At 42.7% G+C, this 23,459-nt stretch overlaps 1 protein-coding gene across 1 annotated transcript; it reads right to left on the bottom strand.

The window, feature by feature from the left end:
• Positions 1–375: 375 nt before the first annotated feature.
• On the bottom strand, positions 376–23,459 carry LOC139370932 (RNA-binding protein Musashi homolog 1-like). The gene is made up of 14 exons (XM_071110829.1): positions 23,317–23,459; positions 22,785–22,825; positions 21,873–21,954; positions 21,634–21,718; positions 13,130–13,171; positions 12,396–12,488; positions 6,751–6,799; positions 5,612–5,694; positions 5,384–5,501; positions 4,877–4,957; positions 4,235–4,291; positions 3,480–3,536; positions 3,216–3,370; positions 376–2,915 (listed from the first exon to the last, which is right to left on the bottom strand). The coding sequence occupies exons 1-14, from the start codon at positions 23,376–23,378 to the stop codon at positions 2,874–2,876; spliced, it is 1,047 nt and encodes a 348-aa protein (XP_070966930.1). The 5' UTR covers positions 23,379–23,459; the 3' UTR covers positions 376–2,873.

Raw genomic sequence — 23,459 nt, 5'->3', positions numbered from 1 at the left:
GAAGTCTTGTGGGCGTGTCCTAGAGCAAAACGGAGAATGCCATCGTGTTTGAGTCTCATCTTTCAATATAGTGGTAGGCCAAACCGTTCGGACGCTACAGACGTTTTTGTGAGAAGACCAATTTTCAGGATGTCTCATGGTCTGACAAACACTGCTCTAGCTCTGCCACCTTTGACCACAGACGCAGAAGGGCTAAAACAGCCCTTCCGCGTGGTGGATTGTGGTGGATTGAGACGCAGCCCAGATATCTCTAGCATAAACAGACTGATTTTAATTGGGATTTTTGTATTACATTAATTAGATTTCCGCTGGGCCAAAGAAATTGTAGAAGTACATTTTTTTTTAAAAAAGAACAAAACCACAATCTCAGTGGAATGCTTTAAAATAATTTATTAGGAATTTTAAAATGGACATTTCCAGAGGAGAAAAGAAAGAAAGAAAAAAAGAAATACAATAAGATAAAGCGGGTGGGGAACAGTCCAAATAAAAGTTTAGTTACAGTGTTGGTCAAGACCTTGAACTTGGAGCTTTAACAACCAAGGCCATGCCCCTTTTCCGACCCTGAAGAAAGCGTCAACATAAACAAACAAAAACCCCAGCATCTTAAACATCACTGAATCATTATTGTGCACCGGGAACGAAATCGGACAAGAGAAAAATATAATTTCCTTTTTGTTCTTAAAAAAAGTCTTAATGCCATGGAATTATCCATACTCCAATTGCCATTAATAGCAGTATTAATATTCCTAAAATAAAAAACAACGTATTGCTTTTTGAAAGTTAGAAAGTTACAGTGTTCGTGTCCAGCAGTAGTTTTGTGTAGTGCCCCAGCCAGTTCGAAAAGGGCAGTACTAGCCAGTATAAAAAGGGAGCTTCTTGTTCATGTTTAGTGGAAGACTTTGTGGAACATCAACAAAATTCATTTGATTTTCATTGAAATAGCTCTGTCAAAAGAAAGGGGACAATTCCACTATGTCTCCTCCTCCATTCCAGCTACTGGTCTGTGTATAACTCTTTTCTGTACTGACTGGGACAGAGGCTGCGTTCCATTTCAGTTTGCCTAGCCCCTAGTCCCTAGATCTGAAAGGACACATAGGATACGTGGTGTTAGACCAAAATGGAACCAGCCAAACATTTCAGTACCAAAATGGCAGTCAAAAAATGCATGTCATGTCAACTTTCGAATCTAGCTAATTCCATACGTCAGCTCACTATTGTGCGCGCACACATCACACACAAACAAACACACCTTCACACATAATGACACAATCACCTCCTAAGGTCATCAGAAGACAAATACAACCATGATGTAACCGTTTTTTAAGAGTCAATTGCTTTGTTAAATATGTCCTTCATTTGTTTCTACGGTCCATATGACCGTACATAGAACAGCAAGAAAGAAACAAGAAAAAAAATAAAACATAATGAAGGAAAATAGAGCAAAAATATATATACTTTCCCCCCTTAAAAAGTGTTATTAAATCCCACCCAATCCCCCTTAACCCCGACCATGCACCCTCAACATAGCCAATTAGCCAATTAAAAACCCTCAGGGCCTCACTTCAGTTTTTCCTTATCTCTCAGGGATACATGGATGTCATGTCCATAGAAATAAAATGACTAGAACAGGAACCCCCATTCAAATAACAATATTTCTATGGTTATGTCACTTGGTAAGACTGTGCCTTTAAGGGGTCCAATTCAATAGAAATCAGTTACTGGCATGTTCACAGTAAGAAACTAAATGAAAGGAAAGGGAAAAGAGAATTCAAGCATGTTCTCTTTTTGATACCAATTTCTAATGAAAAGGGTCTTATCATTTCGTCTTATTTACAAATATCATCTAGTCCTCAACCCTGCTAATGCATGTTGTTGACCTAAACACCAAACAAATGCTGAGGGGATAGCCACTTTCAAATAGAAAATGACCTGCCACTGTACAACACAAATTGTTGTAGTAGTTAAGCAGACTTCCAGTTAAATTGGCGCCAAACGATTAATAGTAACCCCGCCTGCTGATCAAAGTTCAACATCCCCTCCCTCCTCCCCTACACCAACCTTCCTCCTCCCCTACTTCACCCTCCCCTCAAAATCTATATACAATATTTTACAGGAAGAAAATAAAACATTCCTTTCAAAACCAATTACGGAAGAAAATATCTACCCGATTATCATCATTATTATCATTGTGTTCAATATTAATAACAATATTACAAATGTTTTGTTTTAAAAACTATCAAAATATACATTTTAGTTTTCTTTTCATGTTTTCTGTGACACGTTTGTTAAAAATGGAAATTACATCATTTTTGTTCTTCCTCTGTTTAAATGGGTTAGGTACCCCTTTTGACAAGGAGACCCATCCCACACACCAGTTCATCGCTCTCTAATCCTTTCTCCTCCTCCAGCTCACCTCAGTAACACATTAAAGGTCAACGGAACAGACAATACATCAAAACATTGCGATTAAATAAAAAAAATCCTCAAATATAAAGCAAAACATATCTGACAGAATCTGTGTGTTTGCCTTGAGCGTAACCCACAAACTTTATTTTCTCACTTATTTTTCTGCCAGAGCGATATTTTAAAAAAGAAACAGCATTGGAATCTAATTAAATAAACCTACGTGAAGGTAAAGGATAGGAGAAACAAGGGATTGAGAAGAGGGAGTGATATTAGTACAGAAAAACAGGATACCGAAGTAAAAAAAATAAAAGATCTTCAGTCAGTGGGTGGAGTCAGGGGGAGCCAGGGGGTGCGGGGTTTGAACTGTGGCCGCCAATCGGATTGTGCCATGGGTAGGCACACAGCAGTTTGATTGGCTCGTCAGCAGAAGGGACCTCCTCCCGTGCCCGGTGATTTGCTAAATCTGCTCAGTGGTAACCGTTGGTGAAGGCAGTAGCGATAAGAGGACCCTGGGGAAAAAAGACACACTGACGATTAGAGACAGAGCAGCTGGTAGATAGTTTGAAATTAAGAAAGGATATGGTTTACAAAATTGCCAACATTTTATTGATTTGTCATTATATAATTTACTCTTCCATATTAAAAACTGGTAAACAAATCCCTGGTTTCCCCTAGCATCAGATACATGCCACCTAGCAGGCTCCTTTAGCTGACACTTATAGATCCCTCTTCACGATATTCCAACCATGGGTCATATTCATTAGGCACCAAAAATCAAATTTCCGTTGTGAAACATGATAGTGACGTACCCCAAGACCGTGGCCGAATCCTGAGTTGGGGCCAGGACTGGCTGCGCTGAGATAGCTGCTGAGTGCTGAGTCCTGACTGGCTGCCGCATACAGATCAGCCATTGGCCCAGGGCTGCTGGTGCCCAGGTAGCCTGCGTTACGTGACTGGGTGGAACCTGAGAGCGAGAGAGATGGAGAGAGACAGAGCGAGAGAGTGACAGTCAATCAGTCAGTCACATACACATAGACAACTGACAGGCACAATGATGAAGGAGAAATATCTACCTCTCATAGCCGCTGCTGCTGCTGCTGCCATTGGTCCGTAGGCTGACAGTGGAATGGCTGAGGGACAGAGGGACAATTTCAGATGTCTTCTTTGACCTATACTTCGCCTTACAAAACAGTGTTTGGCAGTGTGTAAATTAAGTTTGGCAAACATTTCATTGCCAGGTAGTTTCCCGTTTTTTCTGCTTGGAAGGTTAAGGTCAAGTCATGCGTCTTCCCGAAACATGACCTGCCTAACCGTGCATTTTAACACACGCCTGCTTAAGCCGGAAGCCAGCCGCACCAATGTGTCAGAGGAAACACCGTTCACCTGACAGCCGAGGTCAGCCTGCAGGCGCCCGGCCTGCCACAAGGAGTCGCTAGAGCGCGGTGAGCCAAGTAAGACACCCACGACCAAACCCTCCCCTAACCCCTACAACACTGGGCCAATTGCACGCCACCTTATTGGACTCCCGTTCACGGCCGGTTGTGATACAGCCCGGGATCTAACCCTGGTCTGTAGTGACACCTCTAGCACGGCGATGCAGTTTACAGTTTTAAAGATGGTGAAACAGTGAACAAAATATCCAAGCGTAACATTGTTCGGGTCAATTTCATGATTCATCAAAAACATAAAAAAAAAAATCAAAGTTAGGATTGAACCCTTCCAGATTGGAAAAAGGAGGGCCATTACACCATTCCGCCACAGGTTGGCGATGTTGCCTTATAAAGAGAGAGATTGTGAGCTACCTGTAGATCTTAGAGGAGTGACTGACCTGTGAGCTCAGAGGGGTGGGATGATGTCAGAAGGGTGGTCCTCTCTAAATGGAATTCTAGAACAGAAATGTCAAGAGAGCGCTTTTTTTAATACCAACACCATCCACGTGCCAATCGACTCACACACACACACACACACACACACACACACACACACACACACACATACATGAACATGTGCACACACAAGCAGCAATTTAGAATGAGTATGAGAGACTACAGGGGAGAAGGGTGGTAGGGGAAGGAGAGAAAGGAGGCGCAGTGGGGTCAGAGTCAAAGAAAGAGAAAATGGGGAGATAAAAGTGCAGCAGAGATTATTTCTCACATGAGAGGGGAGGGGAAGTAGAGAAAAGGACTGGGGAGAGGAGGAGGACATCAAAACCTAAATACAACTCTACAAGCAGCCAGACTCTGCCATATGCGTTTATACATGGAGTAAAAAGTGTAGGCATGTCTGTGTGTTTGGCACCTAGCGTAAAACTAACATCAGTGTGTATCTGACATGATCACTAGGCCAATGCATTGTTTCTGTTGTCAAACCTAGCCAGTTCTTTGGATAATTAACAGACTCAAGTCGCCTGTACGTCTGTAACTCATACTCTACATAAATAAGTGTGACAGAGAGAGCGATGCTCATATACCAGGGAACTGGTAGGTGTATCCAGGCGTGATGCTAGGGTAGCCACGGCTAGCGTACGTAGCTGCTTGGAAGCCTGGGTAGCCTGTGAAGAGAGACAAATAAATACCCATCGGGATACGGCTGAACACGGTTGAAGGAGACGATGCTATTGCATTAATATTAGACCTCATGTAGCATGTAGCACAATAACTCAGTACCATGCTGTTGCCATAACTGACCTGTAGGCGGAGCAAGATACTATGACTTCACCGCGGGCCATAGCCTAATTGAATCCCACTGAAACACATCCCCCTCTACAGCTCCTCCCATCTCTTTAGCCCTGCTCTCCAATTCTGACCACAAATTCATAGAGCGTCTCTGAGTAGGTCTCCCCTGTTATATACTGTAGATCATATTCATTGTTAAAAAGGCTAAACTGATCCTAGACCAGCACCCTTACTCTGAGAAGCTTTTTTTTGTGGTTCCAGAGTGTTTAGAGGCAGCTAAATGACAGTGTTATTGTTCTTACCCAGCATGCCGATCCCCAGCATGAAGGCGTCCATGCCGTAGGGCATCACCCTGGCACGACCTCGAGCTGTACCCGTCGGTGACATCACTTCCTTGGGCTGGGCTTTCTTGCACTCCACCTGGAGTGGAATGCAAATGGTTTGAAATATTCTGCACATAGACACACACACTCCTTACTATCAACACTGACGCACACATTCGCACATACACACATGGCCTGCCTACATACCATTTTGTTGTTGATTTCGTGGAAATGGATCTCACACACTTTCTCCACCATGTCTTCATTCTCGAAGGTCACAAAGCCGAAACCTGAGGGACACAAGAACGCAGACTGCTTTACTTTCCACTATGGCCATTTGTTTCCATTTTCTATTAAACTGAATGCAATCATGACTTCACATGTCTAGTTCTTCCAGGTTAGGGGTTACCAAGGAAGAAAAGGAGATGAGGGAAGGAGGCGAGGAAAGAAACGAATGATTGGGACAAACCCATGTTTAATACTCACTTTGTCCTCTTTCCTATCCTCATATCCTGTACACTTCTTTCCCCCATCCTTCTCTCCCTCAAATCATATTATATATTTAAAAAAAATTGCTTTCATCTATTAAATCCCTTTCAGATGACAGAACATAAAGGTAGCAGAGACTCCATCAAAGTATTGAGACTCACCTGGTCTCTCCCCCTTTTTCTCCCTACTCCATTACATGTTCCTTCTCCCTTCCCTCCCCCACACCTCAAGAGGCTGTGAGGGGATTTAGCCGGGTTTGCGTGCCCTAACTGTCAATCTGTCGTCGTGGTAAAGGGGGATGGGGTAGAGTATTAGCTAAGGTTTTAGCCTGAGCCCCGATTAAACGAGCTGACCAATTAACCCCGCTCGGCTTCCTTTACTTTTTCCTCCCTGACTGATTCACACTATAGGGCCGACCCAAACTGTACTCCCATTGGCTCAGATACTTTGTTTTCACATGGTCCTTTCCAGCATGGTTCCAACAACTATGGCCTAACCAGCTCAGTACAGCTCCCGCACATTAAAATACTGTGTATCGGCATGAGTGTGTGTTTATCTAAACAATGTGTGAGAGTCTGATAATGTGTGTTAATGTATGTGTTATTTGTTTCCGCATAACATTATTTACACTACAAATCAATGTGTGCTATGCTGCCATTCCATGCATGGCTGAACCAAGGATCAGGCTCTTCAATAACTTCTCAATGCAAGAGGTTTACTTTTGCACCAACAAACCAGCTAGTATGGTCTGCCAACTGATCTGAGAGAAGATTATCACAATGATTTTTGTTTGTGTGTGTGTGTGTGTGTGTGTGTGTGTGTGTGAGTGTGTGTCGACTGGTGTTTCGTGGCAATACCTCTGTGTCTGTTGGTGGTTTTGTCGAACATGAGCATGGCGTCATCGACCTATGAGGGAGAGAGCGATAGAGAGAGAGAGAGGTAGAGAGACAGAGAGAGATGAGCTTGGACAAACACACACACACACAGGCCATTACACAGCATGGGGCTTCATTGTCCCTCCTTCAGGTCCTGTGCTTTGGAGCAAGAGAGGAGAGGGGGCTAACAGATGGAGAAAGAGGAAGGGAACGAGGGGGGTGACAGGTGACAAAGGAGGAGGAGAGAAAGCAGGGGGTACAGGGGAGAGGAAAAAGCGTGGGAGAGAAAAGGGCCGTTCTTTCTCTGTAAAGTTAAACAGTGTTTCACTCCCCAAGTTCTAGGAGGGAATATTTTCTCTCTCTCTCTCTTGCACTCTCTATGTAAATATATATATACACTGAGTGTACAACACATGAGAAACACCTTCCTAATATTGAGTTGCACCCCCTTTTGCCCTCAGAACAGCCTCAGTTCGTCGGGGCATGGACTCTACAAGGTGTGGAAAACGTTCCATAGAGATGCTGGCCCATGTTGACTCCAATGCTGTATCAAGTTAAATGGATGTCCTTAGGGTGGTGGACCATTCTCGATACACTGTGAAGCGTAAAAAACCCAGCAGCGTTGCAGTTCTTGACTCAAACCGGTGAGCCTGGCACCTAATACCATACCCCGTTCAAAGGCACTTAAATATTTTGTCTTGCCCATTCACCCTCTGAACGGCACACATACACCCAATCCACGTCTCAATTGTCTCAAGGCTTAAAAATCAGTCTTTAACCTGTCTCCTCCCCTTCATCTACACTGATTGAGCTGGATTTAACAAGTGACATCAATAAGGGATCGTAGCTTTCATCTGGATTCACCTGGTCATGGAAAGAGCAGGTGTTCATAATGTTTTGTGCACTCAGTGTATGTTTGGCGGTGGGGGGGAGGGGGTAAGCTTTTGTGTCCTGTTCTCTAGCTCTTTGTTCTCCTGGTCCACAAAGTTTACTATTCCCATAGAGACCCTGTAAATAATTTCAATTAGGAGAATTTACCCTCCTCTCACTACTCTCACTATGAATAGAACTACAGAGAGAAAGAACTGTGTGAGGAAGAGAGAGAGAGAAAGGGTGAAAGGGGGAATTGAGAGAGAGGGACAAAGTTGAAAAAGGACTTACTAGAGGGAGAGAAAATGGATTTTGCGTGGCGACGCAGAAAAGAGAGGAGGCGAGAGATAGTTCAGGACAGAATAAGGATGGGAGGGGGATTGGTGCATACGAAAGAGTGGGTCGAGAGGGAAAAGGATAAAAGAGTTTGGGGGGAGAGAGAGAGAGTGAGGGTTGGATGGACAGAAAGACAGACAGAAGGAGAGGCAGGCAGGGAGAGAGAGAGAGAACAAAGAGAAGTGGGGGCTTTGTCAACACGCACCCCTTTCATTCTTCCTTTCCCTCCGCTTCCCCCCCCCCCCTTTTTCTCCCACTCTTCTCCCTGCAGCCCTATTCATGCTGACCCCATCCCCTCTTTACTCTCCTTTGCTGGTAAGAAAGTTAGCACAAACTCCTCTAATAGAGGAACGGTGAAACTACTCCATGTTTTTCCAGTGAGAGACATCATCAGTATAACCATCGCTTAAGACACACAGCATGACTGCATTCCTATTTTCATTACCTTTCAGCGTAATGAAACTTAACACAGGGTGAAATGTGAGTGGAGGAAAGCTCTGGACTCCAGTTTGATGTTTAACCTTTGAGATCATCTATTTGGTGTCATAATGAAAGCAGTACATATTACTAAAGTACTTAAGTAAAAATACTTGAAAGTAGCTTTTGGGGGTATCTGTACTTTACTTTACTGTTTCTATTTTCACTGACACCCATAAGTACTTGTTACATTTTGAATGCTTAGCAGGACAGGAAAATGGTCTAATTCACACACTTATCAAGAGAACAACCCTGGTCTTCCCTACTGCCTCTGATCTGGCGGACTCACCAAACAGTGAGAGTGTTGCAGTGAGCCCCTGGCTAGCCGTAAATAAAATAAAAACAAGAAAATGGTGTCGTCTGGTTTGCTTAATATAAGGAATTTGAAATTATTTATACTTTTACTATTGATACTTAAGTATAACCAAATACTTTTAGACTTTTACTCAAGTAGGGTTTTACTGGGTCACTTTTACTTGTCATTTTCTATTAAGGTATCCTTACTTTTACTCAATTATGACAATCGGGTACTTTTTCCACCACTGGCAATATATTTAGTTTGTTTGAATGATATAATAAACAAAGTTTACACAAGCTGTGCTAGTGAGTGTGTGTGTCACTGCGTGTGTGCATGGAATATAGAAAAGGTCAGGGTTGGAGACCCGTTAGTCCAACAGAGCTATGATCTCGCTATGATCTCTCTCTCTCTCTCTCACACACACAGCCCCCGCCCCCAGTCTACCCTCTGTCCTTCATTCAGTTTTTATCTCCCCCCTCCCACTCTTCACCCTTCCGGTCCTCCAAAGCCAATGACACAGCAAAGTCGGGACAGGGAGAGTAAGTGGACAGCTGCAGCACCAGAGACATGTTATCATAAGTGTTGTGTTACATGGTCAAGTAGGCAAGTAGACTCCAGTTAGCATTAGCGCTATTTATTCTAGACGCTAACCATTCGTTAGTATTAGGCTGACACATGAAGGTGTGAACACAAAACAGTCACCTTTAGCCGTATTCAGTGAGGATGGCTAACTGTGATTTATTCTAATTCACTTGCTAGCTAACATCTTGAAGTTTGTAAGCTTTATTGTCTTCAGTGCTAAAAACAAAAACTACTGGGCACAAACGTCTATTCCACGTTGGTTCAACGTAATTGAATTGACATGATGTGGAAACAACGTTGATTCAACCAGTGTGTGCCTAGTGGGAAGTGTTAGACCTACTGTTACAGAGCCTCCTCGACAAAATCAATAGGGAAACAACCTGTTGTCCACTGTGTCCAGAGAAGTGTAATACAATCTGGCTGAACTATAGCGTCTTGTATTTACCTCAGCACGGCTCACACTCACTGCCCAGCACCTTTACAACATGTCACAAAACATTCTCATTTCGTAAAAAATTGACAAGAAGCTTTTCAGGAACATTCTGAGAACATTTTCAGTCACAGAACTTTCTGGGAATGGTTTCAGAGAGCTGCTGGAAATGTACAGACAGACAACTTTTTCCACACAGAATGTTCTGTATCCGGGAATGTTCTCTTTCCGCCAATTTCAAAGAAACTGGACAAACCAATAATATTTTGCAGCCCTTTGTAAACATCCAGTGAAGAAAACTCTGTTCACTGTTTGCTGCTACGTTGGCTACGAGACAGTACAAACCGTGACCTATTTACAATGAACATGTGGGCTTCAATCCCTCAGTTCAAACACCCAAACACAGTCAGTGTCTAATTCACCTCAACCGTCTTCCTCTCTCACCTCTGTTTAACTCTTCCTTCGCTCTCTTTCCCTCCCTCTCTCCACCCATCTCTCCAAACAGGCCGGCAGACAAAGTGTCCAGTGAAGCCCTCTAATCGCCAACTCACATGGCTGACTGGAACCCAACGTGTTCCTCTCTGTCCTATCCACCCCTCTCTCTCCCCCCTCCCTCTTTCATCCATTTTGGAAGGGTGAAGATAGGCCTATAGTTTGTTGACTCTTCGAAGTGAAGCACCACGGCTGTGTTTTTACACTGTACTTTGAGGCAGAGTGTTATCCAATGGCTTCCCAGTACTGTTTGGGAGAGCATGGCTGGGAAAAGGATAGTGGGAACGTCGGGATAGAGTGCCGGGGAGCACAGCGGACCTCTGGCCGGGCACGGCAGGGGCGTAAATCGAGACTTGTCTCTGTGGGATTCTGACCTGCTTCCCAGACAAACATGGCCGCCGGTGAGCGGTGGGATCAGCTCGTTTGAGGAACCCGTGTACGGTTACATCCGGTTGGTCAATCACACCAAAGACAAAAAGGCTTTCGTTTTGCACTAGACTGACATTTATGCCCATTTAAGCCCAAAAGCTCACAGAATGCTAATCTGATTTTGAAGTGTACAAAACAAAATGGTAAGAAATCGTCAGTTCTGTGTGTGTGTGTGTGTGTGTGTGTGTGTGTGTGTGTGTGCCGGATGGTTTCACGAGACTGCCCATTTCTAAATCAAGTGACAAACTCTCTCCAAGACACTCTGCTGTGGAAATCAAATGCTGGAAGCGCAAAGTGGAAATCTGCAATGATATAATTTGGCCCAAGCATCTCCTATGTGGGGGTTGATACTTCACAAGATCCAAGCCTCCATCAGAATTCTTTCCTCTAACCCTTTTCCTCTCCTTCTCTTACACCCAACGGTTTCTTCCTCTCTCCGCCCTCAAAGTGACATCATCAAGTCCCATTAAGGGGATGGTGATTCTGTCTTTCTAGAACGTTCTCAGTCCACTGCTGCTCAAAACAGTCAGGACACACTGTTTTAAGTCGATGAATGTTAGACCTGTGTGACTGCCCGACCAGTACGTGCATTTGTATTTATATGTATAAGCCTCACACACATTACATATATATATATTTTTTCAGAGTAGATTGCTAAATTACCAAGGGACAAAGGCTAAAAGCAGGTCACCAAGGCAACAGGCTGAGAGAGATGCAGTGGATAAGAGTGTGTTTTGGGATGGGGGGACAACGAACTGAGGTTGGTTGTGTGTGTGCGGGGGGGGGGGGGTCTTGTGGCAAGAGCAGCTGTTGCATTAGATTAGTTCAGAATTAGAGAACCCCCCTCTTCCTCCTCCTCTTCGCCAATGCCCTCCCTCCCTAACTACACCTCTCTTCTAGGTCAAACTTCTTCACTCGTTCTCTCCCTAATACCTCTCCCTTGAAGAAAAAACCCTCCTATTTTCCTCTTCCCATTGATTCCAGACAGTTTGTCAACTTTTGGGGGGTCAGTTCAGATCTTCATCCCGTTACAATACTTTTTCTTCTGCCATCACATTTCCCCCCCTTCGCAGTTCTACGAGTTGGTTCTTCTCATTCTCATGCATTCCTCTTCTCTCCTGCAGTTTGAAAACACTTCCCTTCCCGAGTACACCTCTCTCGCTCTCCAGGAGGTGCCTCTTCACTCTCTTCACCCCTCTTTCTCCCCCCTTCCCCCTTTCTCTCTTTTAAGCCATCCCTCTGTCATCCCAGCATGCGTTTGCCTTTCACTGCATTTCATTCAAATAGGCTTAACTGGCTTGAAGAAAAATGGAACAGACGAAGCAACTCAAACAACAGCAACGGGAGCAAAATGGAAGACAGAAATGCTAATATCGATTAGAACTAATGCTGTTGTGTTCCCTCCCTCTTTCCCTCTCTCCTTCACCCCTTTCAACTCGTCTCTGAAATTAGCCACGCTTACCGTGTCTCTTACCCAAATGTGGAATGAGAGAAACAGAAAGAGAAAAGAGAGAGAGAAACAGGGAGACAAATAGGCTGAGAAAACATGAGGGGACATTGAATGAAAAAACCGAGGGCACTTAGAGAAACTTTGTCTGAAGTTGATCTTGGCAAAACGGAGAACAGCTCCTGACTCGAGATATAGAGTACATGTAATGTCATTTGCAGCAACAGCATGTCAACAAACGTGTCTGAACACAGTGCATCATTTACCTTTCCAAACTGGTCAAAGTATTGCTTGACGTCTTCGATGGTTGTGTTCACTGAGAGGCCTCCCACAAAGATCTTCTTTGTCCTGGTCACCAACTAACAACACAGAGAACGAGTACACACGATCATTAACACACAACACATTGAAAAGGCTAGATTACTTAAGATAGTACTGTTAAGCAGTACAAATATATATATTATTTTTATTGAACCTTTATTTAACTAGGCAAGTCAGTCAAGAACAAAATATTATTTACAATGATGGCCTACTTGTAAAGCCCCCCTGGCCAAACCCTCCCCTAACCTGGGCCAATGGTGCGGCGCCCTATGGGACTCCCGATCACGGCCAGTTGTAATACAGCCCGGGATCGAACCCGGGTCTGTAGTGACACCTTGAGTCAGTGCCTTAGACCCCTGCACCACTAGGGAGCTAGGGAGGGGGTTGCCAGCCACTCGGAACCACATAGTACAGCAATAACACAATTTATTTCAATGCAAATACAAAATGTGACTCTGCAAGCAGACTTAATATTAAGACTGTGTGCGTATGTATGTGTGTATGTGTCTTTAGGCTGGCAGAGCCCCCCCCCCCTCCCTTTCTTATGTATAGGGGTAGTAAAGAAGTCGGCTGAGGGTGGGGGGGATTCCTGCCCTTGTTGCCCTAAATCTGGTGCGGCAGGCTCCCGTGATAGGACCTTGGCCTCCAGGGGTAAACCCCATTAAGGATGAGAACTCACCTTGGGTTGGGCTCTACGAGGAAATGCCACCTTGGGATCAATCTGGAGAGAGGGGAGACAGAGAGTGAGAGTGAGAGTGAGAGAGTGAAAGTTAGAAACTGGTAGACAAAAACATTTGGAGACCATACTACCACTCACGAGTAATGGTGACTCACAGTTCAAGGCAACGGACCACAAACTTTAAGGATACAAACGTTTCCGGTATTTGAGAGGTATTACATTCCATTTCTATGACAGCCCCCAAACCTGTGATACACTGGAAACATATTACTTTCTCCAATGCAGTGGCAGACTAGACACCACTAGCCTGGTCCCAGATCTGTTTATTCTGTCTTGCCAAGTCCTATGGTCAGACTATATGAGTTGGAAAGACAGCACAAACAGACCTGGGACCAGGCTAGCATATCGCTGTATAATTGCAGCACAACAACACTTTAAATTCATACAGCATATCAAGGAATAGACTCATGTCGACACTGATATTCACAGGCGCTGTAATTCCGACGGGAGAAAGAAGCTTCCGTGCACAGCATTGTAAGCCATGGAGGATTTGCATAAAGGCTCAGGTTTCTCATGTGTCTTTCTAGTCAAATCATGGTCCGCGGTCTTGGAGGCTCAGTTGGTATGAGCATGGCTCAAACAACGCCAGGGTTGTGGGTTCGATTCCTGCCGGGGTTACATACTGTATACTAAAAGCTATGTACTCACTGTACTGTAAGTCGCTTTGGATAAAAGCATCTGCTAAATGACATATATTATTTATTATATATTATGGTAACAAGCTGAGGAGCAGCAATGGCTGCTGTTTGAGTGAGACGGAAGAGACTCCTCCTCACCCCAGCGGTGTTGGACGGAGAGGAGGACTGTCCTCTCCAGCTGGCTTCAGAGTTGACGAAGGAAGGTGACTACAGAGAGTGGAACAACAGCTCGATTGTTCAGCACCCGGGCACCTTTCGGATTCTGTCTCTTGTTTACTCCAAATGCTGGGACGAAACCATGAACTCAACTGATTATCTCATCCTTGTCACCCAATACATGTGTCTATAATGACACTGATTGGGTCAAACAAGAGCCCGAGCATCCCAGTAGCTAAGTGGCATTTTATTTTTCAAAATATTCCCGTCAAGCGCGCTCATGTCCCCTCTACTGCTCAGAAATCAGTAAAACAAAGCATGTCTGTCACAAAGATAGAAAAACCCAACAAAGAGCCAAGGACCAACACCCCTAAGTCTATTTTGGACAAAGTTTTGAGTACTACAGTAGAGTGCTATAGGCTACATCATGCCATGCGGTTTAGTATCATCACATTATGAAGTAACGACGGGGTACAGATCTACAGCACTGCGAACAGACCGTCGTCCAATAAACAGGAGCACAGGTACAGATAGTACAGTGAGCGTAGGCCTACACCACAGTCTCTATGGAAGACTCAGCATGCTACTCTTTTACATCAGCCCAAATGGGCGTATTCCACAAACCAGGAGCAATGAGCCAGCTAACGTTCATAAATATTCAGAAACAACTCGGCATGTCCTTGACCGCGAAGAACGACTTAAAATGGCATGTGGTATAACTGACTTTTAATAGCTCGTATTCAACGCTCTTTCTTCATAATAACTGATATTAATACCGTTATACTGGAGTGTTTATAAATGTTAGCCGGCTGTCTTGTTCATGCTGCCTTGTGACATACAACCCTGATGGGTTTTAGAGAGCAGAGGAGGATCCCATTGAGCCAGAGCCTATTGGTTTAGTTGTTTGTGTTAAGACAAGACTACATCCGATAGTCACCTCAAACTGCCAAACCCATCCAGACATGTTTAAAACTGAAACAAACAAGCAAAGTGAAGGCATTACAAATCATCATTAGCACATGGTCGCCAACACGTCGCAAAGCAGAGAACCTAAAAAAATCGTAATCTCACAACGTTCACATTATACTCTCACAGCACTTCTGTTAGGCTACACCTTTGGTTTCTTTCCTTTTAAAAAAATGTATTTTCATTGTGTGTATGTGCGGGTTTTAAGGAAAAGGAATGGGGGAAGAGGTTGAATGAACAAGAAAGGAAGAATGAACTAAATAAAGACACAGTGAAGACATAACTAAATCAAAGAGAGGAGTTTGATTAAGTGAAGGAGAGGGCGAAAAACAAGCAAAGAGAGAAGGAGCTAGGTCTAGACCGAGGGAGACAGGGAAAGACGGAGTGAGAGAGGAGAGAGAGAGAGAGAGAGTGGCTATTCATTTTAAAACAAAAACTCCACATGAGAAAGTGGGCCGCCCATTTGTGAGCAGGGAGTCCTGGCCCAGCGGGCAGCCCCTCTGATTTCATTAATTAACAGGACAAAAGGGGACAAAACAGATGGACCCGCAGAGGAACAGGGGCTCGGCCAACTACTCCCCACTCACACACCCTCATCGTGCGGTTAAACACATAAAACACACACACGCACAACATGCACTGCTTTTACTAACACATTCACTCAATAAAAATAATGTGGCCAGGAAAACACAAACGTACACAAATAGTTAACGAAAGTGTGCTATTCTATCCAATCCTAATTCAAAACTTTATAAAATACACCTGTTTAGAAGCAACCGTACTAAGAGGTTTGGAAGGCAGCTAGGCTAGCATGTCACTTTGTGGACGGCAATTTGATTTGGGTCTGGGCCATTGGGGTCAATCTGCACAGCTGAACAATTGCAGAGTAATTAGTTAACGAAGTCCACTAATGAGGCCCCCTACTCTACACAAAGTCTTGGCTAGGACAACCAATGTGTGTGTGCATGTACGCGTGTGCGATTTATCACTTCCTTCAGGAGGGCAGGTACACACTCAGGGATGAGGCTGTACTTCAGAATCGCAATCCGGTTTGTTTCCTTCAATCGGATTAGGTGCCTTTGAGATCCATACTAATTACAGATGTAGTTTCTTAATTTGATCACCCTGTTGAAGGGGAACCTTCCTGCTGCAATGCAGGAAATGTAAAACTCGTAGTGTATTTGATGTTTAAAAATACTTTATTTTCTCTTACGAAAAATGTATCAACCCCCACAAAAAAAATTCCATTAATTAGAATTAACATAATGCCAGATTTTCTGTGTCTGCGGGATTATTTTCCTGCTGTAGCAAACCTGCTCAAATTAAGATCCTACACATGTACAGACCAGGGCTGGGACTCTCTCTTGCTTTTCCCTTCCATCTTCTGCTCCACCCCCCCCTCGTCTCCTCTGCCCCTGTCAGCACCAGAGAGCTAATCTCCATAGAGCCATGACCTGGGACAGCGCTAACTGCTAATGCTAACCTGGTTCCCAACCCATACGGAGTCCAATCAATATTCAGTCCGTGAACAGACAAACAGTCAAATTCAATGATCAGATTTGAATCGTTGCGAAGTGTGGGTTTTGTTGACGTGCTAAATCTCTATTCTTACTCTGAGTCTGGTGATGAGTTTTCCTTTGTGAAAAAAAAATATTATATTCTCGGTGAGCCACTTAGCATTGCTGCCAACTAACTTTAATCAGGCCTAGCACGGTTAACAAGGCCTGTGGTTTCACTAAACTGCTCTATAATTGCTAATTATCAGTAATCTGCCTATTCATGTACAGTACCAGACAAAGGTTTGGACACACCCACTCAAGGGTTTTTCTTTTCTTTTTACTATTTTCTACATTGTAGAATAATAGTGAAAACATCAGAACTATGAAATAACACAATTGGAATCATGTGGAAACCAAAAAACTTTTAAACAAACTTTTTTTGTTTATATTTCAGATTCTTCAAAGTAGCCACCCTTTGCCTTGATGACAGCTTTGCACACTCTTGGCATTCTCTCAACCAGCTTCATGAGGTAATCACCTGGAATGCATTTAAATTAACAGGTGTGCCTTGTTAAAAGTTAATTTGTGGAATTTCTTTCCTTCTCAATGCGTTTAAGCCAATCAATTGTGTTGTGACAAGGTAGGGGTGATATACAAGGGAGAGCCCAATTTGGTAAAATACCAAGTCCAGATTATGACAAGAACAGCTCCAATAAGCAAAGAGAAACAACAGTCCATCATTACTTTAAGACATGAAGGTCAGTCAATGCGGAACATTTCAATAACTTTGAAAGTTTCTTCAAGTGCAGTCGCAAAAACCATTAAGCGCTATGATGAAACTGGCTCTCATGAGGATCGACACAGGAAAGGAAGACCCAAAGTTACCTCTGCTGCAGAGGATACGTTTATTAGAGTTACCAGACTTATAAATTGCAGCCCAAATAAATGCTTCACAGAGTTCAAGTAACAGACACATCTCAACATCTGTTCAGAGGAAACTGCGTGAATCAGGCCTTCATGGTCGAATTGCTGCAAAGAAACCACTACTAAAGGACACAAATAATAAGAAGAGACTTGCTTGGACCAAGAAACACAAACAATGGACATTAGACCGGTAGAAATCTGTCCTTTGGTCTGATGAGTTCAAATTTTCGATTTTTGGTTCCAACCGCCGTGTCTTTGTGAGATGCAGAGTAGAGTAGGTGAACGGATGATCTCCGCATGTGTGGTTCCCACCGTGAAGCATGGAAGAGGAGGTGTGGTGGTGCTTTAATGGTGACACTGTCTGTGATTTATTCAGAATTCAAGGCACACTTAAGCAGCATGGCAACCACAACATTCTGCAGTGATACGCCATTCCATCTGGTTTGCGTTTAGTGTGACTATCATTTGTTTTTCAACAGGACAATGACCCAACACACCTCCAGATTGATGGGGTGCTGCATTAGATGACCTGGCCGCCACAATCACCCGACTTCAACCCAATTTAGATGGTTTTGGATGAGTTGGATCACAGAGTGACGGAAAAGCAGTCAACAAGTGCTCAGCATATGTGGGAATTTCTTCAAGACTGTTAGAAAAGCATTCCAGGTGAAGCTGGTTGAGAGAATGCCAAGAGTGTGCAAAGCTGTCGCCAAGGCAAAGGGTGGCTACTTTGAAGAATCTAAAAAAATATATACAAAATATTTAGATTTTTTAATTGGTTACTACACGATTCCATGTGTTATTTCGTAGTTTTGACATCACTATTACTCTACAACATAGAATAGTAAAAATAAAGAGAAACCCTTGAATGAGTAGGTGTGTCCAAACTTTTGACTGGTACCCTATGTATGAAAATAAGTAAATACATGTATGTATAAAGCAATATTACACAGGCCAGTAAACTGCCTCAAGCATAACCAACATTATCATGTATTAATCTAATGCAATGGTTAACTATGTACATGTAATAACGTTCATGAGCAGTTTATGACTAGACCTTCAAACAAAATAATAAGTGTAACCAAAGATCTTTCTCACACTCTTCGTGAGGTATATTCAACGCAGCAACACTAACATACCCAATCAGCTGATTGGTAGAATTGGCTATGTTGGGCTAGAACAAAAAATATGATAAATTCTAAATAATTTATGTAGGCTTGGAATGTGACTACGTGGATAGGAAATCCATTCAATCCAAACTCACTTTGTACTAGTGACACTGATTTGATGTGATAAAGTCTATTAGTAATAGACTAGATTTGTTTTGCATAGTCAAAATGGAACCAGGGTCGTGTTCATTAGGAACCAAATGGAAGAAAACTGACTGAAACGGGGAGGGACTACCTGGACTATTCCAATAAGAAACACAAATGTTCCATAGCAACAAAAAAAAAGTTCAATCCACTGCGTGCCCTAATGAACACGACCCTGGATTGTTCTAGACCAGACGAAGCACTACATCACACTGCTGCCATATGGTGAAGTCCTCTGAAGCAACCAAACAAGTAGAACTCTGTCTTCATGCTCAAACAACATTACCAATCTGCCTCACTCATAAAAAAAGCATTACATTGGTCAATACTGTCATTGTCAATAACAACATGAAAGTTGTCTAGATGTTGGTTTCTGAGGGCCGAAGGCCTAACTTGAGATATGGGCGAGTAACTCAAATTTTCACGCAAATCTCCCCGTGCCATCCCTGCATAATTTAATCAAATATGTTTCATCCGCACACATCCTGGCCTTATATATGATTAGACAGTGCTATATTTTCCATCCACATTACAAAAAGTAACATAGACTTTCAAAAGAGTAACATAGACGTTCATAATCATGTAGTTGGTAAAAAAATAAAGCACCACTCTTCTGTTTGTCCCTAGCTCTTTGTTTTCACTGTGTCAAACATTTTGTCACCGCTTTTCAGAGTGCTTACACTTGGCCCAAATTCCTACTGCCAAAACGTCTCATTTACCTTGTCCTTTCTCTCTCTCTCTCCGTTTCTTTCTCACCCTCCATGGGGTGAGCATGAAATTAATTCCAGAAAGGAATTTCACTCTCCTTCTCATCTCATGCTGGTCAAACAATAGCCACCGACAAGGGAGAGAGAGGGGGAAACGGTTTGGATGGAGACTGTTGGGAAGGTAAAGGTTAATGAGAAAAGGAGAAGAGATGGTACAAGGGGACAGACTGAAAGATGTGAATAGTCTGTGAAAGAGAAGGTGAGAGTCATTGAGAAATGAAAAAACAATTGAAGAGAAAAAAGTGAGAGATAGAAAGGATCCATTTTTCTTCCAATTACACAGTACCATAATTTATCAATTGACTTACTATATGTTATGCTTCTCCAATACTTAAAAAAAAAACAGCACACTGGACCATTTCAGCACACCAAACATAACACTGTGAGCTGCAGCAAAATATTGTAATCTATCAAAATACAATAGTATTTTTCAATAACGATGTCCCTGCCTAGTCGACCATTCAACCCTATTGACCATCACACCTTTACACATGCATGCGTAGCGTACACACACATCGACATAGTGGAGGCCAGGTCCTCAAAGCTCACCTACCTCATAAGATATTCAAGAATCAGACTTCTGACAATACAAGACCTACTGTAACTAGGATCCACAGATATATTGCCATGACACTCTACTTCTACTGATGTCAAACCAGCTCTGAAGTGTAAAATACTAAAGGGTTACACAAAAACACATTGCCACCTTGGTCAAGCATACAAGAAAATATAAATGGTGCGATATATTTATTGGATATTTAACTTAATAGTATTTGTATCTGTCTTGAACAGGTGATACATTTGGATTAGTGGTTTAGTCGTATGAATCAAACTCAATGCCTTCAAAAACATACGTCTATGTTCTGACAATATGTTGACTGTAAAACTCATTTTACTGTGATTACTCTAGAATCCAGATTGTAGCTATAACATCAGTGCATTTGCTCCTTTCTGAAACATCCTCCTAGGGGTTTTATTACATCATAAAATGGGAACCACATTTAAGCGACTAATTGTAACTGAAAAACTCCAATTCCATATAATTAAGGACCTGTAAAACAACGTAGTACAATCACTGCCATTATTTAAGTTATCGCCACAGATGCTATTGTCCATGGGTTGACTTTGCATTGTTGGTGGCAGTACATTCTGCATTCATCTTCAAATGCTAGAAGAGAGTTGTTATGGAGACATAAGTCCCACAAGGCTGTGGAGTCACCATAATATCCCCTGTGACTGATTTCACCCAGGGCAACAGACCTGCTTCGTGTAACCAAACTAGCCTTTCCATGCTACATCCTCCCCCACTCGCTCTCACCTTTCACTGTCAAATGTTGTCCCTTTAGGGCCAGGCAGTGTGTGTGTATAACAGTACTGTGTGCGCACATATGAGAGTGTGTATTGAGGGGGTTGGGGGATGGAGACACACCCACACGGCTGACAAAGCTGTGTGCTGTAAGCTTCATCAACGATTGTGTTACTCTATGTAGCATCACCGGTATGCTTCAGAGACTATAGTGTTATGCATTGAATTAGAATGACATTGCCATTCAAATCAACATTCTAATTATAAGTTGTTTTTTTTGTTTTTTTAAGTTATTCTATGCCGGGACTGAACTCGGGGACTAGTTGACACCAATCTTCGGGTTAAACTTTTTGTTGTTGTTGAATTAACTTAATCTAAAACAGTTCTTTACTTTTGATGACCCCCTTAAAACTTAATTTAATGGTTTTACAAACGTACAACTCAACTTCTTTAATATGTTTCACAGCCCTAATGTTTTTTAACTCTTTCTTTTTGGAGTGAGAGAGAGCCTCTTCCTCCCCGTCTCGGTCCCCAGGTAATCATGGCGATGAACAGCAAGAAAGAACGCTTTCATGTCACGCACTCTAAACCAGGATTTGGTGGGAGGGGAGGAGAGGGAGGCGTCCATAGACTCTCCTAAACTTTCCTACCAGGGCCAACCTTTTCATACATCACATGGTGTATAACATTATGGCATAACATGGCAGAAGAAAAAAGACTTACCAAGAAAAACGGCATCCATATCAAATATAGACAATGTTATAGATAGATGTATGCCATAACAAACATTTTTAGGACTATTATTTATAGCATGTGAACAATTTCCCCATATGCAATAATGTTGCTTGTGCATTTAGGTGCAAGCATAAACTTACTGTTTTAGAATCCAGCTCATGTCTGTTTTGTGCCAAAACTTTATCCACACCAGCCTGGTCTATGTATGTTACAAACCCGAATCCCCTGGGGGGAAAAAGCACAATGCATTGAATTATAATAACAGTCTGACACAACAAAACTCAACCTCTGACCGCAAAATCATGTTCTTTTTTAAAAGAAAATAAACCCATGAGTGCGCGCCTATGATAGAGATGCTGAGGCGCGCACGCCTCCTTACCTCGATCTCTTCGTAACGGGATCTCGCATCACCATACACTCCTTCACCTCGCCGAATTTACAGAAGTATTCATTCAATCCCTCTATAAAAAAAATGTATGGTCAAACAGTTTTCCAAAGACGAAATGTCCTTTGAGTGTATACGATAATAACTGATTTAGATAAACGAAAACAGACAACGCAAATGAGCAAGACCGCGATGTTGTTCGTCTGTCGCGACGTCATTCATTGAAAACAGGATAAGGGTAGATTAAACTCTGCCTAGGTTGACAGTCCATGGCTATAATATGATGATACGACAATGTTTACTTTACAATTGTGATAACTTAGGGTATACAAATACGATGAATATAGCCTATCATTTGACATCAACCTAAAGGCAACACCGTTAACAAACACTGAGTTTTAGACAACCCGTATTATTTTGAATTGAATGGCGTTACTAACGCTGTAACAAGCGCAACACCGCGATATCACACACACAAAAAACATCCCAATAATTGCAAAAGCAACGAAGTTCTGCTTCAATCAAATATCAAAATAAAAAAAGTTGTTACATCGGGTAACAGACCCTCCAAATAATATACAGTGATTTCAAAATAAAGCTAAATGATTTTATACTGATTTAGAACGTTAATCGCATATTGTCTAGGCTCTCTGTTTCAGCCTAGTCTAAATCATGCGTAGGCTAGGCCTACGGATTCTCGTTGAATGAAAGCTTTGATTTCGGCAGCGTATAGCCTAAACTATAAACTGTCCTTTTTTAACAAATTTACGGAAGCTTCACATAGTAAACAATGGGATTAATGACTGTATAAATAGTATATATGCGAGTAATAATAACAATATACACATATCTATGTATTATATTTGCATCCAGGGACTTTGAAAAGTCGCTCGCGGGACAGCTCACCTTGTGTTGTCTGCCAACTGAGACCCCCGATGAACATTTTGCTGAATGGGAGATAGAGGCGAGAGTAAGTGGTGTATAACAACATATTCCCGTAAAACAGGCATCAGAGATGAAAAGCAAACTACAATTAATAGATATATATAGACCTACAAAATAACATAAATAAAGTAAAAAGAAAATCGGCCATGTTGTGAAGGCACGAGTGGTTAAATCGGGTCGTTATAATTCCCACGAGAAGATAATGAAACCAGCCAGTGCTCTCCAAATGGAAAGGAAAAGTTGTTGCAATCGTAGCCATATCCTTACTCAAAAGAAAATAGCAGAAATAAACAAGAGATAGATCCTGCGCGGTTGAGCGGCAGTAATACACAGTTGAGCGGACCGCATTGGAGAGGTAGAGCACATCAGAACAAGCATGCTTGTCTTTTGTCTCCGCGCTCGGGTGGGCTCCACACAAACCAAACTCCGCGGTTATCTCACATATAGAAGCAAGTAAGGCCGAGACGCAGGTGAGACGGTGTGGGAGCTTTACCAGGGGTCGTGGGGGGAGTTGTCCACGGAGGACAGGCTGATTTGGCTCCCTTCTGTATCCATTCCGTTCCTCTGTTCCCGACTATGAGGTGAGGAAAGGCAGTGAGAGTTGCAGACTCAGTGGCTGAGGGGGGTGGTTTGTCT

This window comes from Oncorhynchus clarkii, chromosome 17 (assembly GCF_045791955.1).
Source record: "Oncorhynchus clarkii lewisi isolate Uvic-CL-2024 chromosome 17, UVic_Ocla_1.0, whole genome shotgun sequence".
In the NCBI taxonomy this organism is placed as follows: domain Eukaryota; kingdom Metazoa; phylum Chordata; class Actinopteri; order Salmoniformes; family Salmonidae; genus Oncorhynchus; species Oncorhynchus clarkii.
This window is presented reverse-complemented; position numbering and strand designations above follow the sequence as displayed.

Bases quoted from the DNA above. Each gene is read 5' to 3' on its own strand.
- LOC139370932 (XM_071110829.1), bottom strand. From the start codon at position 23,378: ATGGATACAGAAGGGAGCCAAATCAGCCTGTCCTCCGTGGACAACTCC. The intron at 12,489-13,129 runs GTGAGTTCTCAT...CTGTGTTGTTAG, and splicing joins CTCGTAGAGCCCAACCCAAG to TTGGTGACCAGGACAAAGAA. The intron at 4,958-5,383 runs GTAAGAACAATA...CTCTCTTCACAG, and splicing joins GCTGGGGATCGGCATGCTGG to GCTACCCAGGCTTCCAAGCA.